This window comes from Poecilia formosa, unplaced genomic scaffold (genome assembly GCF_000485575.1).
Source record: "Poecilia formosa unplaced genomic scaffold, Poecilia_formosa-5.1.2 Scaffold105, whole genome shotgun sequence".
Taxonomy (NCBI): domain Eukaryota; kingdom Metazoa; phylum Chordata; class Actinopteri; order Cyprinodontiformes; family Poeciliidae; genus Poecilia; species Poecilia formosa.
The window spans coordinates 1,215,578-1,237,136 of record NW_006800044.1 but is presented as its reverse complement, the minus strand read 5'-3'; the positions used below and the strand labels follow the sequence as shown (position 1 = coordinate 1,237,136).

The 21,559-nt window shown below is 40.7% G+C and overlaps 1 protein-coding gene across 4 annotated transcripts in view; it reads right to left on the bottom strand.

Annotated features, from left to right (window-relative positions):
- ptprub (protein tyrosine phosphatase receptor type Ub) overlaps nt 1-21,126 on the bottom strand; it is a 223,992-nt gene extending 202,866 nt beyond the window's left edge. For all 4 annotated transcript variants that reach the window (XM_016675036.1, XM_007559577.2, XM_016675037.1 and 1 more), the window contains exon 1: nt 20,852-21,126. In XM_016675036.1, coding sequence (XP_016530522.1) covers nt 20,852-20,930 — 79 coding nt within the window. In that variant the 5' untranslated portion in view covers nt 20,931-21,126. The remainder of the gene's footprint in view (nt 1-20,851) is intronic.
- Between the last annotated feature and the right edge of the window lie 433 nt (nt 21,127-21,559).

Here is a 21,559-nt window from a genome sequence, read left to right as displayed (position 1 = left end):
CAGGACATTGCTTGCTATTGACAAAAGCCATTTTCTCATTTCACAGTGAATGGTTTATTGGTTTTTTTTAAGTCAAATAAAGTTGATCAAGTATGCTTTCTGTGGTCTTCTTTTTCTTTCTCACCAACTATGAGCCAACGTTCAAGTCTGATTAAATCAACACAGCCACCTTAAAGAGGAGAATCCTGTATTTGTACATGCAGGAGCAATTTTATATCATTTGCTTGAACAAGTCCCTAACGTCTGCATCATTCATAAATGGGAGATTTCTATCTGCATGAGAGATTTGTTTTGATGTACCAAAAAAATTGACCTGCTGAAATTAGCCTTTTTGTGCGTGCGTGTGTGCGTGCGTGCGTGCGTGCGTGCGTGCGTGCGTGCGTGCGTGCGTGCATGAAAACCTTTCGGTACTGAATCAAGTTAGTTTTCCCAGGCTTATTTTTTGATGCACTCAGTTTTGACTTGCTTAAAACTCAAACTCATGTTGAGGGCAAATGATGAGTTTGCCCTCAACATGAATTTGGTAACAATATTGCTCCAAATAATGGGAATTTTGTGATTTTCTTTTGGAATCAAATCTATCTCAATCAAGGAACCTGCAGTACACTCAGGCTGTTTAATAAAAATTACGCCAGTTGGTTTGTACGTGTTGAAGTCCTTGGAAAATTGCCTGGTCTAACCTCCAAGGTCTGATCCAGATCAGCCCCTGAAACTGATCTCTGGTATTTGAAAGTTAAAACTCACTGCCTCCAAAAAAAATCTTTAAAATGGGTTTGACCGAGTTTGTCACATTGAGCTAATTGTAATCCATTGTCCAGGAAACTCGATGCTTCTTCTTAAACTAGACGGATGCGGTGGTTGTCAGCTTCATTTTTGAGAAATCTTTAAGCAGTTTATCATGGTGAAAAGTGAATTATGGCTTATAACATGCCTCTTGCTTAGTTTAAAGATTGTAAAATGTCTGACACTGATCTGACCAGAAATAGTAGAGCAGAGCAGCACCAGCCAATCGACCAGAGCTGATAGGAATTGGGCAATTTTGTTTTCTTGAATGGCTATGATCAGTGACTGGCTGGTGAAAAAGCAGGAAAATCTTATATAATAAACGCATCAAAGCCAGACCCACTATTTTCAGTCCATAAAAGTACACTTTGGTTCACTTTTCTGAGTTGAATAAAAAAAAAAATCAGATGAAAGACAGGTACACTGTAATTTCTTCAAACTTTATCAGAGAACGTGGAGCACATTTTTCTCTTTTACGCCTGACAGAGAACAAATCAGCAAGTTTGACTTTACAAAAAATGGAAAACTGGAGTAAACCTGAAACTGAAAAAAATTCCCTTTCAAAATTAATCTGTATTATTAGATGTTTCTGACAAGTTTGATGCCATTCAGGACTTTTACAAACCGGGGGGAAAAAAACAGACCTGCTGCTTTGAGAAAGCTGCAAATTGCATCAGTACTTATCAAATCTGTCAAGTATGTTTATTTAGGGTTTTTTTCTGACTAAAGCTGACATATCACTTGTCTAGTGTGAAAACTCAAGCTCTCCAGAGCGCCCCCTGTTGGTAGCCATAAGGAGCAGTAAGCTTTTGCTTCAGACCGACTTCAGGATTCAGAAACTTTTCATGTAAGCCCCACTGCCCACCAATACATTTCATGACCAAAAACATCACTGTTGGAAAAAAAAAAAAAGCGTGAAGCGAAGAAGCGGCAGCAGACGACAGCTGGGAGAAAGCAGATGCTTTCTTGCTGTAACTCAGACTCAACACGTTCTGCAGCTGCTTCACAATAAATGGCTTCCAGAAAGAAAAAAAAAACAAAAAAAACAAGCAGACGCCAACCGATTACCACAAGGGAAATGCATCAAACGTAGAATGTTTGCTAAAAAGACTCTGAGAACTGCTCCAAATCTTCCCTTTGAAAGTTTTACTGTTCATAGCCTCAAATCCATTTTACTGTCATGTTTATCGAGTAATAAAAAAACATACATGAAGACATAATATTTGAATTCAGCTTTTGAATTTGCAGGTAACATAGTAGAGTCCCTCTTACCCCCTCGCCTTGCTTAACAGCTTAAAAAAGGAAAATTAAAAGGATTTAAACATTGGTTTCAAAGTTATATGTACAGATGATCAGTTGGAATTAGAAATTGGCTTTTTAACCATTAGGATAGGAGCTAAAATTCATCGATAAAGACTCTTTCTACCTGCTTCATGTCATAAAGACTTTTTCCTTTTAATAAAATCTTCTTCCAGTCCCCATCTTTTAAACCTTCCTTTTCCATTATTTTGTTCAAACAAAACTTATCAGCCAGACAGACATTTATTTCCACTGAAGGAAAAAAGAAAAATCTTTCTTCCTAATCTCTGTAGAAAGAAAAACAGACGGACAAGGCCATTCCTAAACCCTTCAACTGGAGCTTCTGGCACCACAGAGACTCACTGGACTGGGATAAATCCTCAGCTCCGCGGCTCCCCGGCACTGACTGAGCCCATTCCCCCAGGTGCACATATGCCTAACCACACCAATAGACAAGCAGTGAAGTGAGAAACCCTCCGCTGAGAGGTAAAAAGAATGAATGAAATGAAAGTCAGCCGTTGCATCTCTGGAAACCTCCGCTGCATCCCAATGAGAAACTCGCAGGGATCGCTCGGACAGGAGACGACGTCTCGTAAGGGGCGATTTTCTTCATTTGCTTTCCGAGTCGGGGCAAATAAAGCAGTGTGACCGGAATGTGCAACGATTCAAAAATAATGGATGCAGGGGAAGAAGACAGCATTTTAACTCGGGGTTCCAACTTTTCTTCCATATACTTTTCTACACTCAAATTCCCAGACCTGACAAAATGTTTAAAGTAAAATCAAAAGTTTTGCATTAAAGAAAGAGACAAAAATACTACTCAGACTAGGAAAATTCTTAAAGTGAAACCCTTTCCCAGAGTTTTCCTTAATATTTTCGGGAAAGCTCAAAAATTAAGTATCATTAAGTCAAAGACATCCAGGACCGTTTTTATGATTCAAACCACAGCTGACAAAAGGCGACCAGATGTTAGCTGGAACTTGTAGCAACCTAAACTGTCAACTTTATTTCATGAAAAAGAAAAAAAAAATACCACAGGCAGAAATTAAAGCTCTGTCTCATGCCAGGGTTTCCCCCAGTGTATTATAAGCCTGGCGGCCCGCCATGCTTTATTAGCCCCACCGCCAGGCTAAGCGTTGCTTGTTTACCTTTCTAGGAAAAATAAAAAATAAAAATAAAAAACGCTTTTTTTCTTTTAAGCCAGGCTGCAAAGAAGAGTCTCTGTTGCTCTCAGCATTTCACTAGTAGAGCAGATTTATTCCTAAAGGATAGGTTTATAGTAGATAGGTTTATAGTTCATGCATTTAAACCCGACAGCGCGCGGACCAATCACACCGCTGGCGCCTCTGCGCTTTGCCTCGCGCGCTGCCGCTGCTTTACCTCAGCGGGATCGCGCGCGCCTCCTTTCACTCAAACTGGACACAGGCTGACCTGTATGGATATTTACATAAACCTACTGAGGAATTATGATCCTTTGGAGAACTCTAGGTAAGAGTTTAACACCCGCCGCGTTAGCTCTGGTTGCGCAGCTCTATGTGAACCGCAGGACTAACTTGTAGTGAATTCAGAGGCGCGTTGTGGAGCGGTAAGAACGATTTAATCTTTGTGAACGAACAATTATATACATCTCAACGCGCTGCCCAGCATGTGGCTCTGTGTCTGTGGTCCCGGTTGGCCGGAGCGTTTGTGGATAACGAGCAGCGCTAACCTGATCATGCAGGTTCAGCCCGGTGAGGAGCTTTCGCGCTCTCCTCGGAGTCACGCCATCACGCTGATTTTATATTATTTTATTATTATTTTTAGTATTATTTTTCCGGTTACAAGATGCATCAAACCATATCAAATTAACTACTTAGAGTTAATACGCGCGGCCGCACGGAGATCTGAGAAACTCGACCAACCAGAATAGTTTCTGTGACGCTTATTAAAAAGTCAACAGACACGAAACGGAAGAGCTACTAAAGCCACATTAGCAGCATTGAATTAAATCTCCCGTTTGTTGCGCATCTCTGCGCAGTGCAACAGATTACCTCATCATGCAGGGCCGGTCCAAGGCTGCATGAGGCCTTGAGTAGAATCTGACTTAGGGCCCCTTTTGTTGCTAAAACCATCAGCACCTCTAACAGCTTCTGTGTTAGAATTAGTGAAATATGGGAGAAGGGAGTAGTTTAATTGGCCAGCCTAGAAAGCAATAAGTTATAATCGCAGTTTACTAATTTGTATTTGTAAATTCAAAGATTAAACTCACAGCATCAGATTGTTGCTATGGTAACAAACCAATCTAAATATGAATATTGTTCTTTGAAGTTTTACAAAGTAAACTTGCCAGCTCCTTAAATTGTTGCATTTAAATGTTAAACAATTTAAAATCTTTTAATTTATGTATGTTGAAATTGAATCAAGTTTAACAGCATTGATAATCTCAATAAACAAGTGTTACATTTATGTATCTGTGGTCTGTGTTAAAATATTAGCGTTTATGGGGCCCCTGAAGCCCTTGGGGGCCTGATGGAGCCACTGACTTAATTTGGATTAAACAGAAGAGCAAATTTGTTGTTTTTAGACTAGTTGTGGGTTTAAATAGCATTTCACTGGAGATGTTTTCCCATCACATATAATTACACAGTAATACTTTTACATTTCCTGTCAACTTAACATCTTTTAATACAAAAACACGGTGGACCACCGGTGGACCGCCTCGACGCCCCGACCACCGGGCTTAGCAAGTTTTCTGGGGGAAACCCTGCATGCTGAATACATTTGGATGGATCTGATCTTGTTCTCCCCCTGGGAAAAAACCCATTTCCTAATTTCTTCTTCAGCTTAATGCAAAGTATGTGCAAGGGTCATCTCGTCAGCGGTTTTGAGAGTTTTTCTTCATGGTATCAAGTTAAAAAAAATTTTACCACCTTCAACGACAGCTTATTTACCTAGACAAATTCACATTTGCAAAAACAGAATTCCTTTAGATGACAAATATTTTGGCAATTCAACACAGGGATATCCGGAGATCTGCCCCAAGATCTCACTGAGTCCTTGAACGTTAGCGAGAAGAAAAACACATTCCTGGCCGTCTCGTGCTCTGGCAGCGGTACCTCAGATGTGACTGAGTTAGTCTCTCCACACTCCGTTCTCCCTCTGATGGGATTAGCTCTTTAAGACTCCGGAAAACAATTCCCGGCTCCCTCTCAATAAGGTCAAAACAAAGCACATTGTTATGTTGTGTCGTGCTCTGATAATTCTGCAGAGTATGCACCTGCAGTTATGTCCTCCTCCGAGCAAGTTCACTGTAAATAACAGTAATGCAATAAAAGAGATGGTGCTTTTGATAAAAAAGCCGCCCTGTGTTTGGATAAATCTTCTCCCTTGCAATATTAGCATTGGCCTGCTTCCATATCCTCTGAAAAGGCCAACAAAATGGCTTTGGTAATAGAGGTGGTCTAGAGGCTACAGGCATCAGGTTACATATCTGCCTCGATCAACAAAGCAGCCATGCTTTGTTGATCAAGCCATAACACGGGCTATACCATTTAAACAGAGCGAAAGACAAGAACCCAAGGGTATCGTCTTTTTAGTCGTGCCATGCAGCTCTTTAACTCGGTTAATGAAAACATTAATTGCATTCCAGGAAAAAAAAAAAAAAACTGCAAGAATTCGTCCATGTGTGCAATCGCAGGGGAAATGAACAATCGAGCACGCTTCGTTTCAGAGGTGCTGGTGTAAAGTAAATACCTCTGAATGAGCCGAGCATACCTCCAGGATTTGTACGGCAAAAGGCGGTGCAATTTTCCTCATTAGGTTGAGGAGAAATTGCACTAAGTTTTTAAGTTTGTGCAATAGGAGGCTTCAAACAGAAGGGAGCCGGACTGCTGCGCGCGCCGCGGATAAACAATGCCATCCGGAGCAAAGCCTATTACCTCGGAGGTAGGGATCCTTGCATCAACAGGCTCCCATTGTCAGTTGTCTTAATGTCACATGATAACAGCACTAAGCACAGTAATACCCATATTAACAAGTATTCTTCTAATGCTTTTTCTCCTGTCCCCTGTGATTACCCTGCGTCCAACCATAATCCCGGGCTAAGCTGATTCCTAATTACCCCTACGGTCTGAGCGGACAAAAGGCCACGGCCGACGCGCTCCGAGGTCCCTGACGCAGAGTTTAGCGCTCCAGCTGCCAGCTAAACACATACCGCCTGATCCCACAACAAAGCGTGACTTTTTGATCTTTTTAGAGCGACACATTTATCACCGGAGGTGCACGTCCCTTGATCGGTATGCTAATTTATAAAAAAAAAAAAAAAAATCTATTTGCATTTTCATACCGTTGAAGAATAAAGCAAACAAAAGCCTGGTAATAATCCGCATGGCTGTGATTTATGGAAGCTCAAAATGGCCAAAAGAGTTCAGCAAATATTTACATATAATCAGGTGGGAACAATAACCAATCTGGCACTTAGACCCTGGCAAAAAAAATAAAAAATACACAGAGCACTCGCCAATGTGCATACAAACACCCACACACAAAAGGGGCCCAGCAATAATTACAATCTTTGTGGTATTTGAATTAAGCTCTTTGTTAGCGACAACCAGTAGGCTCCCCGGACATTCTTGCATATTTCCGTGATAATGTGAGAAGAACAAACTGCGGCTGTGGCTGAAATAGGTTCAGGCAATTTGAAAAGCGCCCTAAAAGCTTTCCCTTCATATTATCCATTCTACTTTTTTTTCCTCCCCCTTCAAAATGTCTGCTATTCACATCAACAAGCCAAAAAACAACAGAGAAGCACTAAAAGTCTCCCCCGAGTGAGCCGACAGATTTACAGCAGATCACATAACAGGTGACACCGTCAGCGTTTTCACAAACCCTCCACCCCCTTTTTTTCCTGGAATTCTTAGGAATTATCTATCAAATGCATTTATAGGAAAAGGTCGATTTTTAGAGACAGTTTTAGCATGGATGGCAAAAACAAAAAAAGAAAAAGACTGGCATCATTAATTTGCTTCAGAGCATGATGAAGTGTAGATGGCTTTTGAAGTAAACATGCTATATCCGCATTTACGGACATGCAGATGACAAATTAAATGAAGAAACAAAGCACCCAAGTTACAATCAAAGAGCTTTTGAACTCGTGGATCAGATATAAGGTGATCCTGGATGAAGGTGGAGAGCCACAAAGAGCAGGGTCCTCCACAGTGCCTTGCAAAAGTATGTCATTTACTCTGTTGCATCTAAATAAAATTCAGCATAACCAACTGCTTTTGAAGGTCAAATTATGAATAAACAAGTTTAGTGACAGTATAAATACAATACAACTGCACTGTTACGTTTTTAGAGTTTGTTAGCAAACATTAAGGAACAATTAGTCTCACTCCTTTCTGCCCGCCAAGGGGGTTTGCCGGTCAAGTTGACCTTGATGTAGTTTTCTTGTGTTGGGAGCGCAACAAAAACATAAAGTGACGGTTGTCTCTGTGTTTTCCATCCCAAAAAAAACTATCTGAGCCTGAGCTGTTTTGCAAAGGAGTATTTTTTTGTGTGGCTCTGCAAGAGGAAGGTTTATGAATCTTAAGACTTCCCAACATCAAAGCCTCACAACTGTGTAAACATGAGTCCTTCACTTGTTTCTGAGCAACACCGAGGATGGGAAAAAAAAGGATCTAAAGGTAAAGAGAGTGTAGCTTGTTGGTCAGATATCTTTTCTAATTAGCATCTTGCTTTGGCATCAAATACACATTCATTTTATTTTGCCCTAAGGCGATTATACCAGCTTGTCAAACTTAATGAATGCTTTCTGAGTTTAACAAATGAGCATACTTTGTCTCAGAGGAAATGATAGAAAGAGGCATACCCTGAACTAACTTACCCCTGAAATCTCTTACAGCCATGAAACGTTTCTTTATTACTATTTTCAAGAAGAAAAAAAAAAGTACCTAGGATCCCCCTGAGGAACTGCTGAAATGGTGACAAGTCAGAAAGAGAAGGATTTTGATGGGAGGTCATGTAGGATTGGCAGGGAGAGTTTGAAGAAAAAGGAGGCAGCGGGGCTGGCTGTGAAGGGCTGCGTTTGAGAAATCAATAGGCTCTGCTTTTTGTTCCGTCTCACTCCAACACCTGAATCAGAACAAAGAGTCCGAGGCACCACTTGACAAAAGCTTTCCAACCCATCTCTGGGTCAGAAACTGACATGTGTGCCATCATAACACAACACACTAGAATACCGCTTCTTTGATTTACATTTAAATCAGACACCAATCCAAAGCATCTCCGGTCCTGATGATTTACACGGAAAAAAAAAAAAAAGAATCTGTGTACACCTTCATTTTTCTGCAGAAATTGCAGCAACTTTTCCCAGCTTGGAACTGTGATGAAACTGCGTGCAATATTCCCATCCAGGCGGTGGAACTGCATCAATTTGGGTGAGTCAGATGTTTTCCTTTCTACTGAGATTTCAAAGAGTCTAAAAATTACAGATTCACTGGAAAGTGCCATAAAACGCATCCCCCAGAATGACCTAATTCTTATTCATCACATATTAAATACAGGTAATACATGCTCAACAGGTTACAGATGACTCTGTGGGCTGATTTACCGCCAGTCGGCACTTGGCTGCACTGCGCTGCAGCCGCTTCGCCGTGAGTCTGCGGCTGGCAGAAGGAGACAGAACGAGTTAAAGTCAACATAAAAAAAAAGGGTAAAAATCCCACTGAACTTTCCAACCTTAACTCACATTATCATCGCAAACGTTGGATTTACTTGAAGCTTTGTTAAGTATTTAAAAAACAATTCAAACAGTGATATGCCTAAATAAGATCCGGTGGAGCCAACTGCATTCAGAAGTGATCTAATTAGTAGAATCCATCATTAATCTCGGTAAATATATAATTTTTTGTTGACAGCCTAAGAGTTTTAGAAGATAACAGAACTATATTAGTGGTGCTGAATATCCTTTGTTATTAACCCACATATTTCATAACTTTTTATCCTTTTTCATCATCATGTTGTCTCCATCCTTCTCTGTGAGCTCATAAAAGTGTGACCACCATCAGCATGCCGCGTCTGCAGGCGTGGCACTTGAAATACTGCGTCAAATCAGACCTTTGCAGTTGTGATATGATCCATATTAATATTGCAATGTTGACTAAAATTGATTGGTTGGTTGACTTTTGCTTTAAAAAACAGTTACAAGCACTGACATCCCACTGTCCACATTTCTAAAAATGCCTAAAAATGTGACATGAATGATCAGGGGTTCCTGAAACACCACAAAGCTGGAAGGTTTTAATGTCACTTTGCAACAATCTGATGATTGAATGACCTAATTAACAGACTACGAAACTACAAATATCCTTGTTGTTGTCGTCTTGTAATTCAGTAATTCAGCAGCAAAAAGCGTTTTTGGAGTTGGGCATGCTGCTTATTTTGTGCACAAATGGTTTTCGATTAAAATGTGATTGAGATTAATTAATTACAGACTTTGCAATTAGCTCAATTAACCTTTTTAATCAAGTCCCACCGCTAATAATGAGCATATTGATTTGTTAAAATAACACAGTTAACGTCCAGACGTGAACTCTACAAGAAATCAGGTCATCTCCTTCCAATCTCACTAAAATGCAGCTTTCTTGCTAAAATATGTATAATTTTCCATCTCTAGCTCTAATTGCATCAAAATGAGTTTTGCAACGTTTTGACTCAGCGGGAGATTAAGTGTCCACTCCCTCTTTCCTTTCATTTCACAATTATTTGCAACTGTTTGATGATCTATCATACGTAAAACACAGTGAAGTTTGTGGCTATAACATGTCAAAATGCATGAAAGTGAACACTATTGCACTGCCTGAGCTTCAGCTCCGTGGATATGAATTACTAAGGAGAAAAGATTGCAGTTTATCTTTAGATACCACGCTGGGCAAGTTCTCAAATACTTTCTTCCCTTTTAAATCAGCACAGCAGACATTATCAATGCTCTGTTACACTTTAATGCTCTTCAATTTCCACCGTCCAGATAAAGTTTATGTGAACGTCTATGTCGGTTTAACGAGTCTGAGATAAATCGGAGTGGCTCGGCTTTATGGCTGGGTCCCTTGCAGGATGTTTCTCCCGCTCAGAAATAACTGGTCGGACCAGAAATATCGCTTCTTTAGATAGGAGGCATCATGACATAAAGCTTAAGCCCACATCAGAGCGACAAGGGGGAGAAGTATCCTGCAGAGGAAGTTTTGACTTTTAAAGGAGTGTCAGCGGCTCAGGTTAGGGGACTACGCAGGCAGCTCTGAACAATAGGTCAGAAACAATCGCCACAATCCCGAGCTTTGTCTTTGACCCGCAGCTCGCTGGGATCTCTACGGTAAAAACCGAAGAAACCAGCTGTAAATATGTTGACACAGACGACGTAGGTAAAGAACTGAAATGCAGCCAGCAGTCTAAATATAAACTGCTCAGGAGGCTTTTCTTTCCTCTGGGTAGGGGATGAGGAACGGCACTCGCAGCATCCGTCTTGCAGACCCACTTTCTGCAGTCTGGATCTCACTTACCGTGGGGAAGAAAATGCAGGGGCCGAAACGGCTGCGACTCAAAGCTCTGCCTTTATTTTTTTTTCCTTCCTTTTTTTTTTGTTGGATAATTACACATCTGTCTGCGCGCTAAAGCTGTGCAGCCTCACTCTATCATATCCAGGATATAAACACAAGCCCATCTGGGTTCAGTATTAAGTTTTGCTGCCCACTACTCCAGTGAAACTTGCAAACTTTTAAGCACAAATGAGCATCAAATCTGTCATTTAAAGCAATAACATGAAAGGGAGTCTCGCTTGAGAATTGACAGATTTTTTTTTTTCCCCGCATCTTCTACTCCCCACATTCCAGGTTTCACTTCTCTGTTGCATACCAGTCCCACCGACTATTTCCCACTCCCACATGAAGCTCGAAGACCACAGGCTGGATGCCACTTTGATCAAACTTAAGTAAAATGGACTTCCCAGCGTCCCAAAGATCAATACCACTTTAATAACACCTGGCTGAGGGAGCTAAGAAACCTGCACTCTGGCGGCTGCTGCTGAGTGAAAAAGGAAAAAAAAAAAAAAAGAAGAGACAGGCCACAGCAGGCCACAGACTGTAAATCTCTCAAGTCTTGGCATCTTTTCCAGGGTGCAGGAAGGTGTCACAGTAACCCTGAAAAGGAGTTAGTGTTAGAGGTGGCAATGCGAGCTGCTGACGGCCTCCTTCGACATGACGAGGCTTCGGGATGCGGCTTCCTGCACTCAAAAGGCAGAGAACTACCACATTTACTCCGTTCCAGTTTCAATGTGAATATTTAAATATGCATTCATGAGAGTGGATTTTCTAAATACACGTGTTAATTGGTTTGTGGATGGTCTGATGTGTTTAAATTTCATTTGAAGAGTGCGTGTGCTTGGTCAACACTTCCTGGTGTCACATTCAACTTAAGTCCTAAGAGAGAACGGACCATATTGGCTGCAGGTTTAAGTCAGGTTTACAAATAAGGATGTTCATAAGAGTGCATAGTTTTTTAATTAATAATAGTTCTAATTAGTTGCTGTACTTATTGTTGTCAAGCCATCCTCCACCTCAATTAGCAACAATTCATAAAACCATACAAAATACATAAAGGAGGAACTAGTGAAGAAACTAGTGTATGGTGAAAACATACACTAAAAAGAATGGAAAAAAATAAATAAAATAAATAAAAAGCTGACATGTTGTTTTAGCATTCTTTAATCGCTATTAAAGAATGCTAGCGTGGCTAGCACTACTAACACAGAAGTCTCTGTGGGTATTCCCTGCAAAATAGAGACAATTACATTCATGTAAAATAAAAGGCTGCCAAAATGTTTTGATTCGTCATGTTTCCTCAAAGACAAAGGATCAATGCTGAAAAAACTGAAAACAGAGCATCTTTGCTGAACCCCATTTAGCTTTGTTGTTATTCTTGCTACTTCTGTCGTTTGGTTCTGCAAAGACAATATGAAGATGCATCATCAATCATAAATGGTTGCGTTACTGACTGCACAATTACTAAATACAATGCTGCATGTAAACATCCTCAAAGGGAACAAGGTGTGAAAAATCAATTTTTTCATATTATGGTATTGTTATTCTATAGATCTGAGAAGCTATTTTAGCCACTTTAGCTGTTTAATCTAAACTGGAATGTTAATCCCTGTGATTTTGGACCCTGACGGCTCAGACTAGATTTAGAGTATTTCATCAAACAGGAAAGAAATATGAACAATTAGGCAAAGAATTTACACTGTCAGACGACAACAAACCCTTGGGAATCTACTGAACGGGACGGGGACGACTACAGGTTGGTGTTTTTCAAATTCAGGTTAATAGAAACAAGCACTGCTGAGGTACTGCTGCCATGGCAGCTGCTCAGGAGTCTCACCGGCGAATGTCTCATGGCTATTTAGCTTTTTTGTAAGAGGGGAAATTGGCTTTTTTATTTCTTCCTTGTTGATTCTGTGTCCTGTGTCCTGATTCTTGACCCCTCAATAACACACTTACAAAAAGAGGCCTTGACAGGAAAATAAGCATCATGTATAATTATCTACAATTGGTGTTCTTTTCCATCTGAGTGGTTCCTTTCAGTGGCTCTCCTTTGACCAGAGAGAGACTTGATATAAGCAAGCGGAGACAAACACAGAAAAGGATTGGAATAACTGGAAACACACAGTTTGTCTTCAAGGGTTTAAAAACAGAAACCTGCTCTTTGTATCCTCCAGAAACATAACTTTCACTGCGCAACATCTCTGTGGGCGATCAAACAAGCATCTGCAATGTAGATAAAAATCACCGAATAGTTTTCTCATTTCAACATGTACTGAAACTGATGTTTTTTATGGTTAAAAAAACTGAGCATTTCAGTGATTCCCAGTTTGTAGGGTGAAAGTTTCCCAGAAGATTCTAGTCACTGAATGATCAGGTTCTCAGTCCTGTTTTCCCCTTAGCCAAGGACAGATACTGTATGTCTGGATAGAGTGGTTCAGCACAACAAATATGACGGTTTTAACTCATCTCCTAAATACTGGCACTGATTCCAGTCACAGTTCATTCCTTGTGAATTTCACTTCACGATTCTCTAAAAGCTTTCCCTGTTTTTTTTGTCCAACTTCTTCTACCCACTTATCTTTACATTTACATTCTTACATGCTACAACAACCAGACTCTCTAGCAATTAACCTTTCGTGGAGAGAGTCAATGACTGTCTGTGGGACAATTATCAAGTCAGTCATAACAGTTCTTTATGAAAACATCTTTCAAGGATTTGGCCAAGCATTAAAAAGCTCATCTTTCAGCTAGTGCTTGGATTTATTTATTTTTTCTCCCCAGCTCGTGAAAGTGCATTGTGTAGAGAATGAATTGTAGAGAAAAAAATATATATTTACAAAAACAAAAATCGTCATATTAATCAAACCGAATTCATATCAAAATGATAAAGATAGCTCCAGGCCTCTGGCAATGTAGCTGTAGCACGCTGCGCCTCGAGAGGCTCAAACTGCACAACCCTCACGAGGGAGCTTCTCCTACGAAACAAATCCTCTACCAATTGTTATTCAGTCACCACAGCAAAATTAGAAACAATCAAAAAGAAATAAAAACTGAATATTTAGCAGTACCTAAATTATGACTACAATGTAATTATTTGTTTGATTGAATTTCTTTTTAAATAGTGTAGCAAGCATAGTGCCCTCTCCCTCCGGGCAATGCATTACAAATGGAGCATCCCATAATCGCCTCGTCTCCAGGAGACTTTGGAGACCTCCTGCTCCGGTTTGACATACTGGCTTGGAAAAAAAACACCTGAAGATATGACGGAAACAAACAACACACGATGCCTTGTAATCCCTCGTAGGAACATGAAGCAACGAGGCATCAGACTCGTTTCATTCAGAGCAGAGAGAAGCGAAACAGAGCAGCACGATTCTGTAAGCCGGCTGGATGAAATAAACAAGAAGAATGGAGTAATCTTTGTTTATTTGCATGTTGTAAGATGCTTATCTTAAGGCGTAGGTTTCCCCGTGACAGTCTTTGATTTGGGGTTTTAACCAAATGCAAGTCATTATTATTAAAATTGACAAATAAATGGTTGAAGAATATCCCTGTCTGTGCGGAACCTACATCACTAATGGGTTTAACTCTCTAAAGCAAAAGTTTCGCTTTAAAAATTAACTTTTCAGTGACATTCAAATTCACTGAAATGTGTCTGAACATGGAGCCTCAAACACAAACACAAAGAAGACAAAGCTGTAAATGTGGCAATTACATGAGAATGAGAACATGAAAATGCTTGGCAGGATTAATTAAATGCAGCACTCAAGGGATACGTCAGAGCTGTGGTCCAACATGAGGAATGTCTGCGCAGTCAGCGCAGCTCAAACCCAGATCCATCACGACCAAATGAGAAATGAGACCGGCTCGAAAAGGAGGAGGGCCCACATGCTTTCACAGATGAAGGGCGACATTAATCGTCCTGACACCGAGGGGGCGGCGGGGGGGCGGGGAGGAGCAGGATTCCTCGAGCACGTTATGGTCGGATGGTATTTTTCCAGTCTAGTAGCGGGAGTAAGCCAATAGAGGTGTGGCACTACTACACGTAGACCCACATTACTATAGGTCAGACAGGATGCGGAGCGCGGGGCTCATCTCATTTACACTACCTAATCGCACACAGCTCGGCTTGCTGAGGGGCTCAGCTGAAAACAAAATCATCCATCTGAGTGGATCCCTCTGTGCTCCTCATCTTATCTCTCTCAGACGGTCCCTCCCCGTGTCCTTCACCTCCAAAAAACCCACCTCTCCTGGACGCAAAGTTTTCCATCTGCTGTCTGAATTACCGCCTGCGATCCCACAGTGACGGAAAGCAACCAGTGTTTTCCAGAAGTCTGATTAAGGTCCAGTCCCCCATCGCCCTCTCACAGTCTATTCACAGATGGTGGTCGTTTGCTCCTACAGGAAACACTTCCACTCAGAGGATTAGTGAGAAGAAAAAAAAAAAAAAAACACTTTCTCAATAATCATTTTTTTTATTCCACCACTGGTTCTTCACTAATGCATCTTGAGCTCCTTTTTAGCTTCTATTCAGACAGATGCTTATTAGACTGAGCACATCTAATGGACTCTTCAAAGCCGCTATGTGTGAGAGGCAACTTTAGAAGAAAAATGTTCCAATAATAACAGTCTGCTAAACATTCACCTTCTAAATTGCTTCAGTATCACATTTAAATCGTGTGAATATGAAAAATAACTCTTAACTGTTTTAAAACACCCAGTAATAAAACTACTCTTATGAGAAGGGTGTGCTAAATGTATTTGTGAATTAAATCATTACATGGCTGCAAACGCTTAAGTCTATTTACTTACGTGATTTTATTAATTAATAGTAAAAATGGTGAAGACAGGCACTGTTTGCAGCAGTTTCTATTTTTAAGACAAACAGAAACTGTGTGTTGTTTTATGTATTCCTATAGACCACAAAGTAGCAACAACCCTCCCCCACCTATTTCTGCAAGCTAACAGTAAGCTACATATAAGGCTAATGGTGACTCCATGCCGTCACTGAATGTCTCTTGCATTTGCACTTTTTGTGGGACTGTTGCTCTCGCCACAAGTGTCTGTCGTCATACAGCAAAAGCAGCAGCATAGAATCTGAAATCTATATCTGTATCTGTATGTTCAGCTGAACATCACCAAAACGAGGAAAAATTATTACAAAATGTCTTAGGAAAAAAGACATTGCTTATCGTTGCTTTTAAACAATAAGCAGCAGCTTATTGTTTAAAAGCATTACTGCAGTGAGTGTCATGCATCTGAAGCAGCAGCATAAAAAGCAACTTTGTTCATGTTAATGTATAGCTGCATCAGCCTTTTCATCCATCTACTTTCTATACCCACTTATCCTTATCCAGCAGTCTTTGTGGAAGATGCAGAGTCTTCCACCTTGGACAGGCCACCAGTTCCTCACAGGGCAACACAGACACACAGGATAAGCAACCGGGGATGCACTCAATTTGGAGAGCTCAAATGACGTGCCATGTATTTGGACTGTGAAAAAAAAAGGTGCAGTATCCAGACAAAACCCAAAGAGAACATGCAAACTCCATATAGAAAGACCCCAGGCCAGAATTTGGACCTTCTTGCTGCAAGACTAAAGTGTTACCAAATGTGCCACTGTGTTTTATAGATAAGACATTGAAATTGTAGCAGTGTGTGTGAAGAGTGTAAAGAGAAACATATTACATAAATTTAGCACAAAGAACATTTCTTGCACAAGCAGATGTTTCCATTTGTGCAATTTTGTCAAATTGTTTCAAGTGTAACTGACCTTTACTGAAAAGTTGAAGTAAAGCAAAACCAAGGTGGGGGAAAAAAAACTTATACTACCATGCACAGAATAGCAATGTCCAGAGAGAGTCTTAGATGTGATCATAAAATCACTCTACTTCGGTAGATCATCGAAAACCTGCTCCAGCATGGTCACCTACAGCTGAAATGTTACCTGATCTAAAGTGTGAAGAACCCAAAATTCAACAGCATCACATTTTGTGCAAAAAAGATGTCTACATCAGCATCATAACAAAACTAATCTCCCACCATTCACATATTATTAAATGTGTAATATTGAATTATAACTTCAGTCCTGATCTTCAAAATATCTACAAATGAAACACAGGGCAAACAAAACGGCCGAGTCTAGTTTTAAACAGGGCAGCTGTGAACATAATTCACACGGGTCTGTTCAGGTACAGTATGCCGTCTCGTCATACGTACTTGGCAAGAAATGGTGCACTGCAACAATTTCTAGCCACATATGATAAATGGAAAAAAAAAAAAAAACACGTCCATTTATAAACGCATTCCTGTCATGCTTGATTTCTTCATTCGAGGATTGCTTGATAATATCTTCATTTCCGAAAGCTCATATGTGCTTGTTGTACCAGATGAAGTTTCCTATGCTGATGTTTATGCAGCTTAAGCCAAAAGTCCTAAAGTGTTAGTCATTCCACTCCACGCTTTGGCCAGTCAGTCTCGGCTTCACAGGCCTTTTCATCTCTCAGTCCAAGTGTTATCTCAGTCAGTCGAATGAGCAAAAAGGACATTCTGCCTTAAGTTTAGATCAATCTTGGAAATGAGTCATCAGTCACAAGGTAATTACACCATTCAGTTGGGAATCTGCACTGTTAATAGAAGAGATGGCTGGTGTGCCAACAGCAGTAAAAAGGCAAATAGGAGAATTAAGAAGCGTGAAAGAGTCAGATAAGGTTCAAAACACACCAATTCTAACAATAACACCAAAAACTGGACAATTATAGTATATTTTTTCCTTTCATCAACCACCCTGCAGTCAGTCGAGTGAAGGAAAGAGCCTCCATATCGCAAAGCTGAGCAGCGACAGCTAGAAACTACAAAACGCCTTGAACTCAACAGAAAAGTGTGAAACAAAAGTAATGCCTTGCAAAAGTTTCCATACTGAACTTTTTCACATTTTTCACAACCTCACACTTCATTGTATTTGACAGAGCTTCATGTGGCAACACAAACAATGGGAAGAGGAAGAAAGACGCATCAGACTCATCCCCCAGAGGAAGCACGGTGGTGGCAGGATCATGCTGCGGGGATGCTTTTCTTCAGCAGAGACTAGGAAGCTGCACAGACTTGACAGAGGGACGTGTGATGCTAAATACAAAATGCTAAAGCCTTTTAAAGCCATACATTCGTCTTCACACTTCATGCACTATTTTGAGTTTCTCCGTCACATTAAATCTCAATGAAAACACACCGACATGCTGTTGTAATGAGGCAATGTATCTATTAGAAGAGGTGAAATGGGTAAAGAGTCCCAGTCTTCAATGTTAGGGTGTGGCCTAATAATAATAATAAAAATTAAAGAGTGAATCAAAGCTGCCCTTTCATCTGTTTTCCACGAAGAGGAGGCAGGACAAAAGAGGGAGAAAAGCCTCGACACCTGCCAGCGGTGGTTATTAATGGTCAACAGGAAGTCAACGGCCTTTGGGTGCGAGGCTCAGAAACTGAACTCCAAACAGCATGTAAACATTTGTCGACAGAACGTCGCGCACAGCGCTGCGTAGTGAAGCGTTGCTGTTCCATTCAGCTCCTTTAATTACCTGTGCGTGTGATTTAATCCGTCGTATGTCTCAGCCCATTCCTCTTAATGACGTGCTCCACTCACTTCTTCTCATTTCTGCTTCAGTTGTGCACACAAGGCCCACACCGAGAAGCCTTTGTAACGAAAACGAAGAACGGGGACCTGTCTTAATGACAAAATTATCGAGTGGATCTCCGTCTAAAGTTGTTGAAGCATCCCGGAGTGTAAATGTTATTGGTGGTAATGCTTCCCCCCCCCCCACAATTGCTTTATCTCCCCTGAAGAGGTACATTTTTTGCATTTGGATGTGTGCAACAGAAACAGGCCCCCCAGTTCATATCAGCTTTCAGGGTAAAGAGCCAGCATAGAGCTAATAGAGCAAATACCAGACGAAATTTGGGGAACAGAGCTGAGTGTGCGCATGAATTTGGATGACTGCGAAAAGGTTTGTGTCGGATTCCCATAAAACATGTTTATTTTTCAGCCAGTGTCTGTCCACCTCCGTGACTGATTTGAATTTTGAAAAGATTTTTATCCTGCTGAAACACTGGGGCCACAGATGACTGCAGGAAAAGGCTGAAATAACACAGTTTAATCAATAACATAAAATGAAACGAATAAAACGAAGAAGTCTCCTCTATCTGCAACCCCAGAAGCCCAGAGACAGCAGCTTCACCCGCAGCCGGCCCAAAACATAAGCAAATTAACCCTCTGGGGCTTCAAGGGGCCTCAAAAGAGCTTGACTTCTCAATTTACCAATGAACTATGAGTCATTTCCACCATGCTAGTCATAGTTTTAAAATTATGTGATAATTTAATTTCACTGGTTTGTCGTTAGTTATCGTTAGCTTTATTTCAGACAGCTGACCACCAGTCCACAGCAAACTTGGGGAAATGCAGTGAGGCATTTCTCGAACTTATTTAAAGCGACTCTATTCACTCTGGAACTTTCTCTGAAATCCTTTTCAATGACTGCAAGTCCACAAACATGCAAATAATTAAGGCTTGGACAATTTAAATAGCCGATGTCACATCTTAAAATTTCTGTATTTAAGAAATTCATAGTTGATTGCACAGTTAAAATGATTTAAGCTGTCACAATGATCCCAAACTAAATTCTGCTGAGGGTTCATTTCAGTCACAGTTTTTGATATGGGTGATTTGGCTCACTGCTCAGGGTAGCATGTTCTTAGGGGTGGCATGAGGTAGCAAATGATTACATAAACTAGTCTGCAAGTCATGATGGTTTCCAATGTGGTAATTAAGTATCACTTTTGGGGGCCTCTGGTCTGCATTTGATCTTCTTTGATCCAAAATCTAAAATACTTTGACTTGTCAAACTTGATCTGGACGTCCCACAATGACTGAAGATCCTTTAAAACTAGTCTAAACACAAAAATTGTCATCTTGATTTTTTGTTGTTGTTGTTGCTGTTGTTCATCAGGAATTAATTTACCCTCGCATTGAAAGTGCAATATATGCTAAAACTGAATTGCAATTTACACTATTATTACAAAATTCTGATCAGTTTTCTTAAAATGATTGATAAACTTCTGTCTGGGCTTTCCTCAATCCCAATAATCCAGTGGGTTAAGCATAGCCAAATGTATAATCAATATTGTGTAAAAATTTTAATAAATAATAATAGTAGTAGGGAAATTATAGCTGAAAAAAGCAGTTCATATTTCAGGTCAGACGATATTTATCACTACATGGTCACTGTCATAATGCTCTATGCCTACCTGTGATATCAGACAAACGAGCTTTTTATTTGTTTGTTTTTTGTCCCTATTGGTTCAATCCATCTGTAATAAAAAGCTATTGGTTTTTGCCAAATGGGGTTGGCGGGTGTATAAAGGAGGGCCTCGCCCAGGGCCAGGAACCTGCACTGGTTCCATGTCATCTTACCCCAGCTCTGTGTTCACCTTGGAGGAAAAAAGAAAAAAGAAATCTGCAGCTTTGAGAATCGATGGGAACAAGTTCTCCATAGAGAAAGAAGGATTTTGGTTTATGTAATCAATGATGATTCCTGTGCAACAACCCACACTGGGATGTCAAACTTTTATGGAGTCATTGAATCAACTATGAAACCTGATTCCAGAATGGAAAGTCTGCAGGTATTCAGTCTATGAAGGAATTGATTTGGCAAGTGGGGGGATTTGGGAGACTTGCAAATATTGACTCACATCTTCTTCGCACTTCATACCTCTCTCTCCCCCCTTCCTCTCTCAGTGGAGTTTTGTCCACATAATCAAATATTTTAATCTACCTGGGAATTTGAGTGGGCTTGGGTCAGATAGGTGCCGAGGACCGTGTTGTTTAGCAAAAATTCAACGCACTCTAGCGAGTGCCTTTCTAAATAAATAACATTTTTTTTTTAGGCTATGTCAAAAATATCGGATTCAATTTACAATAATGTGTAAGTTTTTTCCACCGCAATATTATCAAACTCCGAAGTCGCCACGGGACAAAAGCCGCAGATAAACGCAGGAACGCTGTGCCACAAAGTTGTCATCGTTCACCAGACCCGCTCCGCTCTTCCTCTCTGCAGACTTTCACACGCATGTTTGGAAAAAACAAGAAAGAAGGAAAGAAAAAACTTCCTAGCTTGACTGTAGGAGACTAAGGTCTACACCAGTCTTACCTGTTGGCCCCTCGATGCCGTCGGCGTAGATCTGGACACTTAAAATCAGCAGAAAGGCGCAGGTGTTCATCGTGTACATGTTTTAGTCCACTTTACATGTGACGAACAAGTCATTTCATTCACTCCGTGGGGTCCAGGAAGGCGGCAGCAGGCAAAGCGGAGTCCATCTATTTCCCTCAGTTTTGTTTTTTAACTGAGTGGAGTTTCCGAGACACTGGAGGGAGACAGGGCAGAGCTACTTCTGCAAACTGACGTCAGGGTAAACAGTTCAGGAGAGAAATTTTCTTTCCCGAGCCCACTTCCCCTCCCCAGCCTTCAGCTTTTCCACTCAAAGCATGAGCCGGGCGCCTCCAAGTGGTCAGGCGCAGGAACGGCACCCCGGTGTTCTGACATCGGCCAAGCTCAACTCGACACCGTGTGTGACCGTGTGCTCAAAATCACATGTTATCTGCCACATCTGTGGGAAATAGAAGATCTTTGGCTGCTTTGGGGGAACATGGCAGATATTTTGTACAATGTCCTCCACTTGGTTGACGTATATTTTAGTAGCAGTTTGATTTGAATTCAAAAGTATTCATACCCTTTTAATTTTTTTTTTTTTCACACCGTCACGTCACAACCACAAATTTCAACGTATTTTGTTGGGATTTTTTGTGTTAGACTCGCATAATTGTGAAGTGGAAGGAAAAACATTTTTCCAAATGAAAA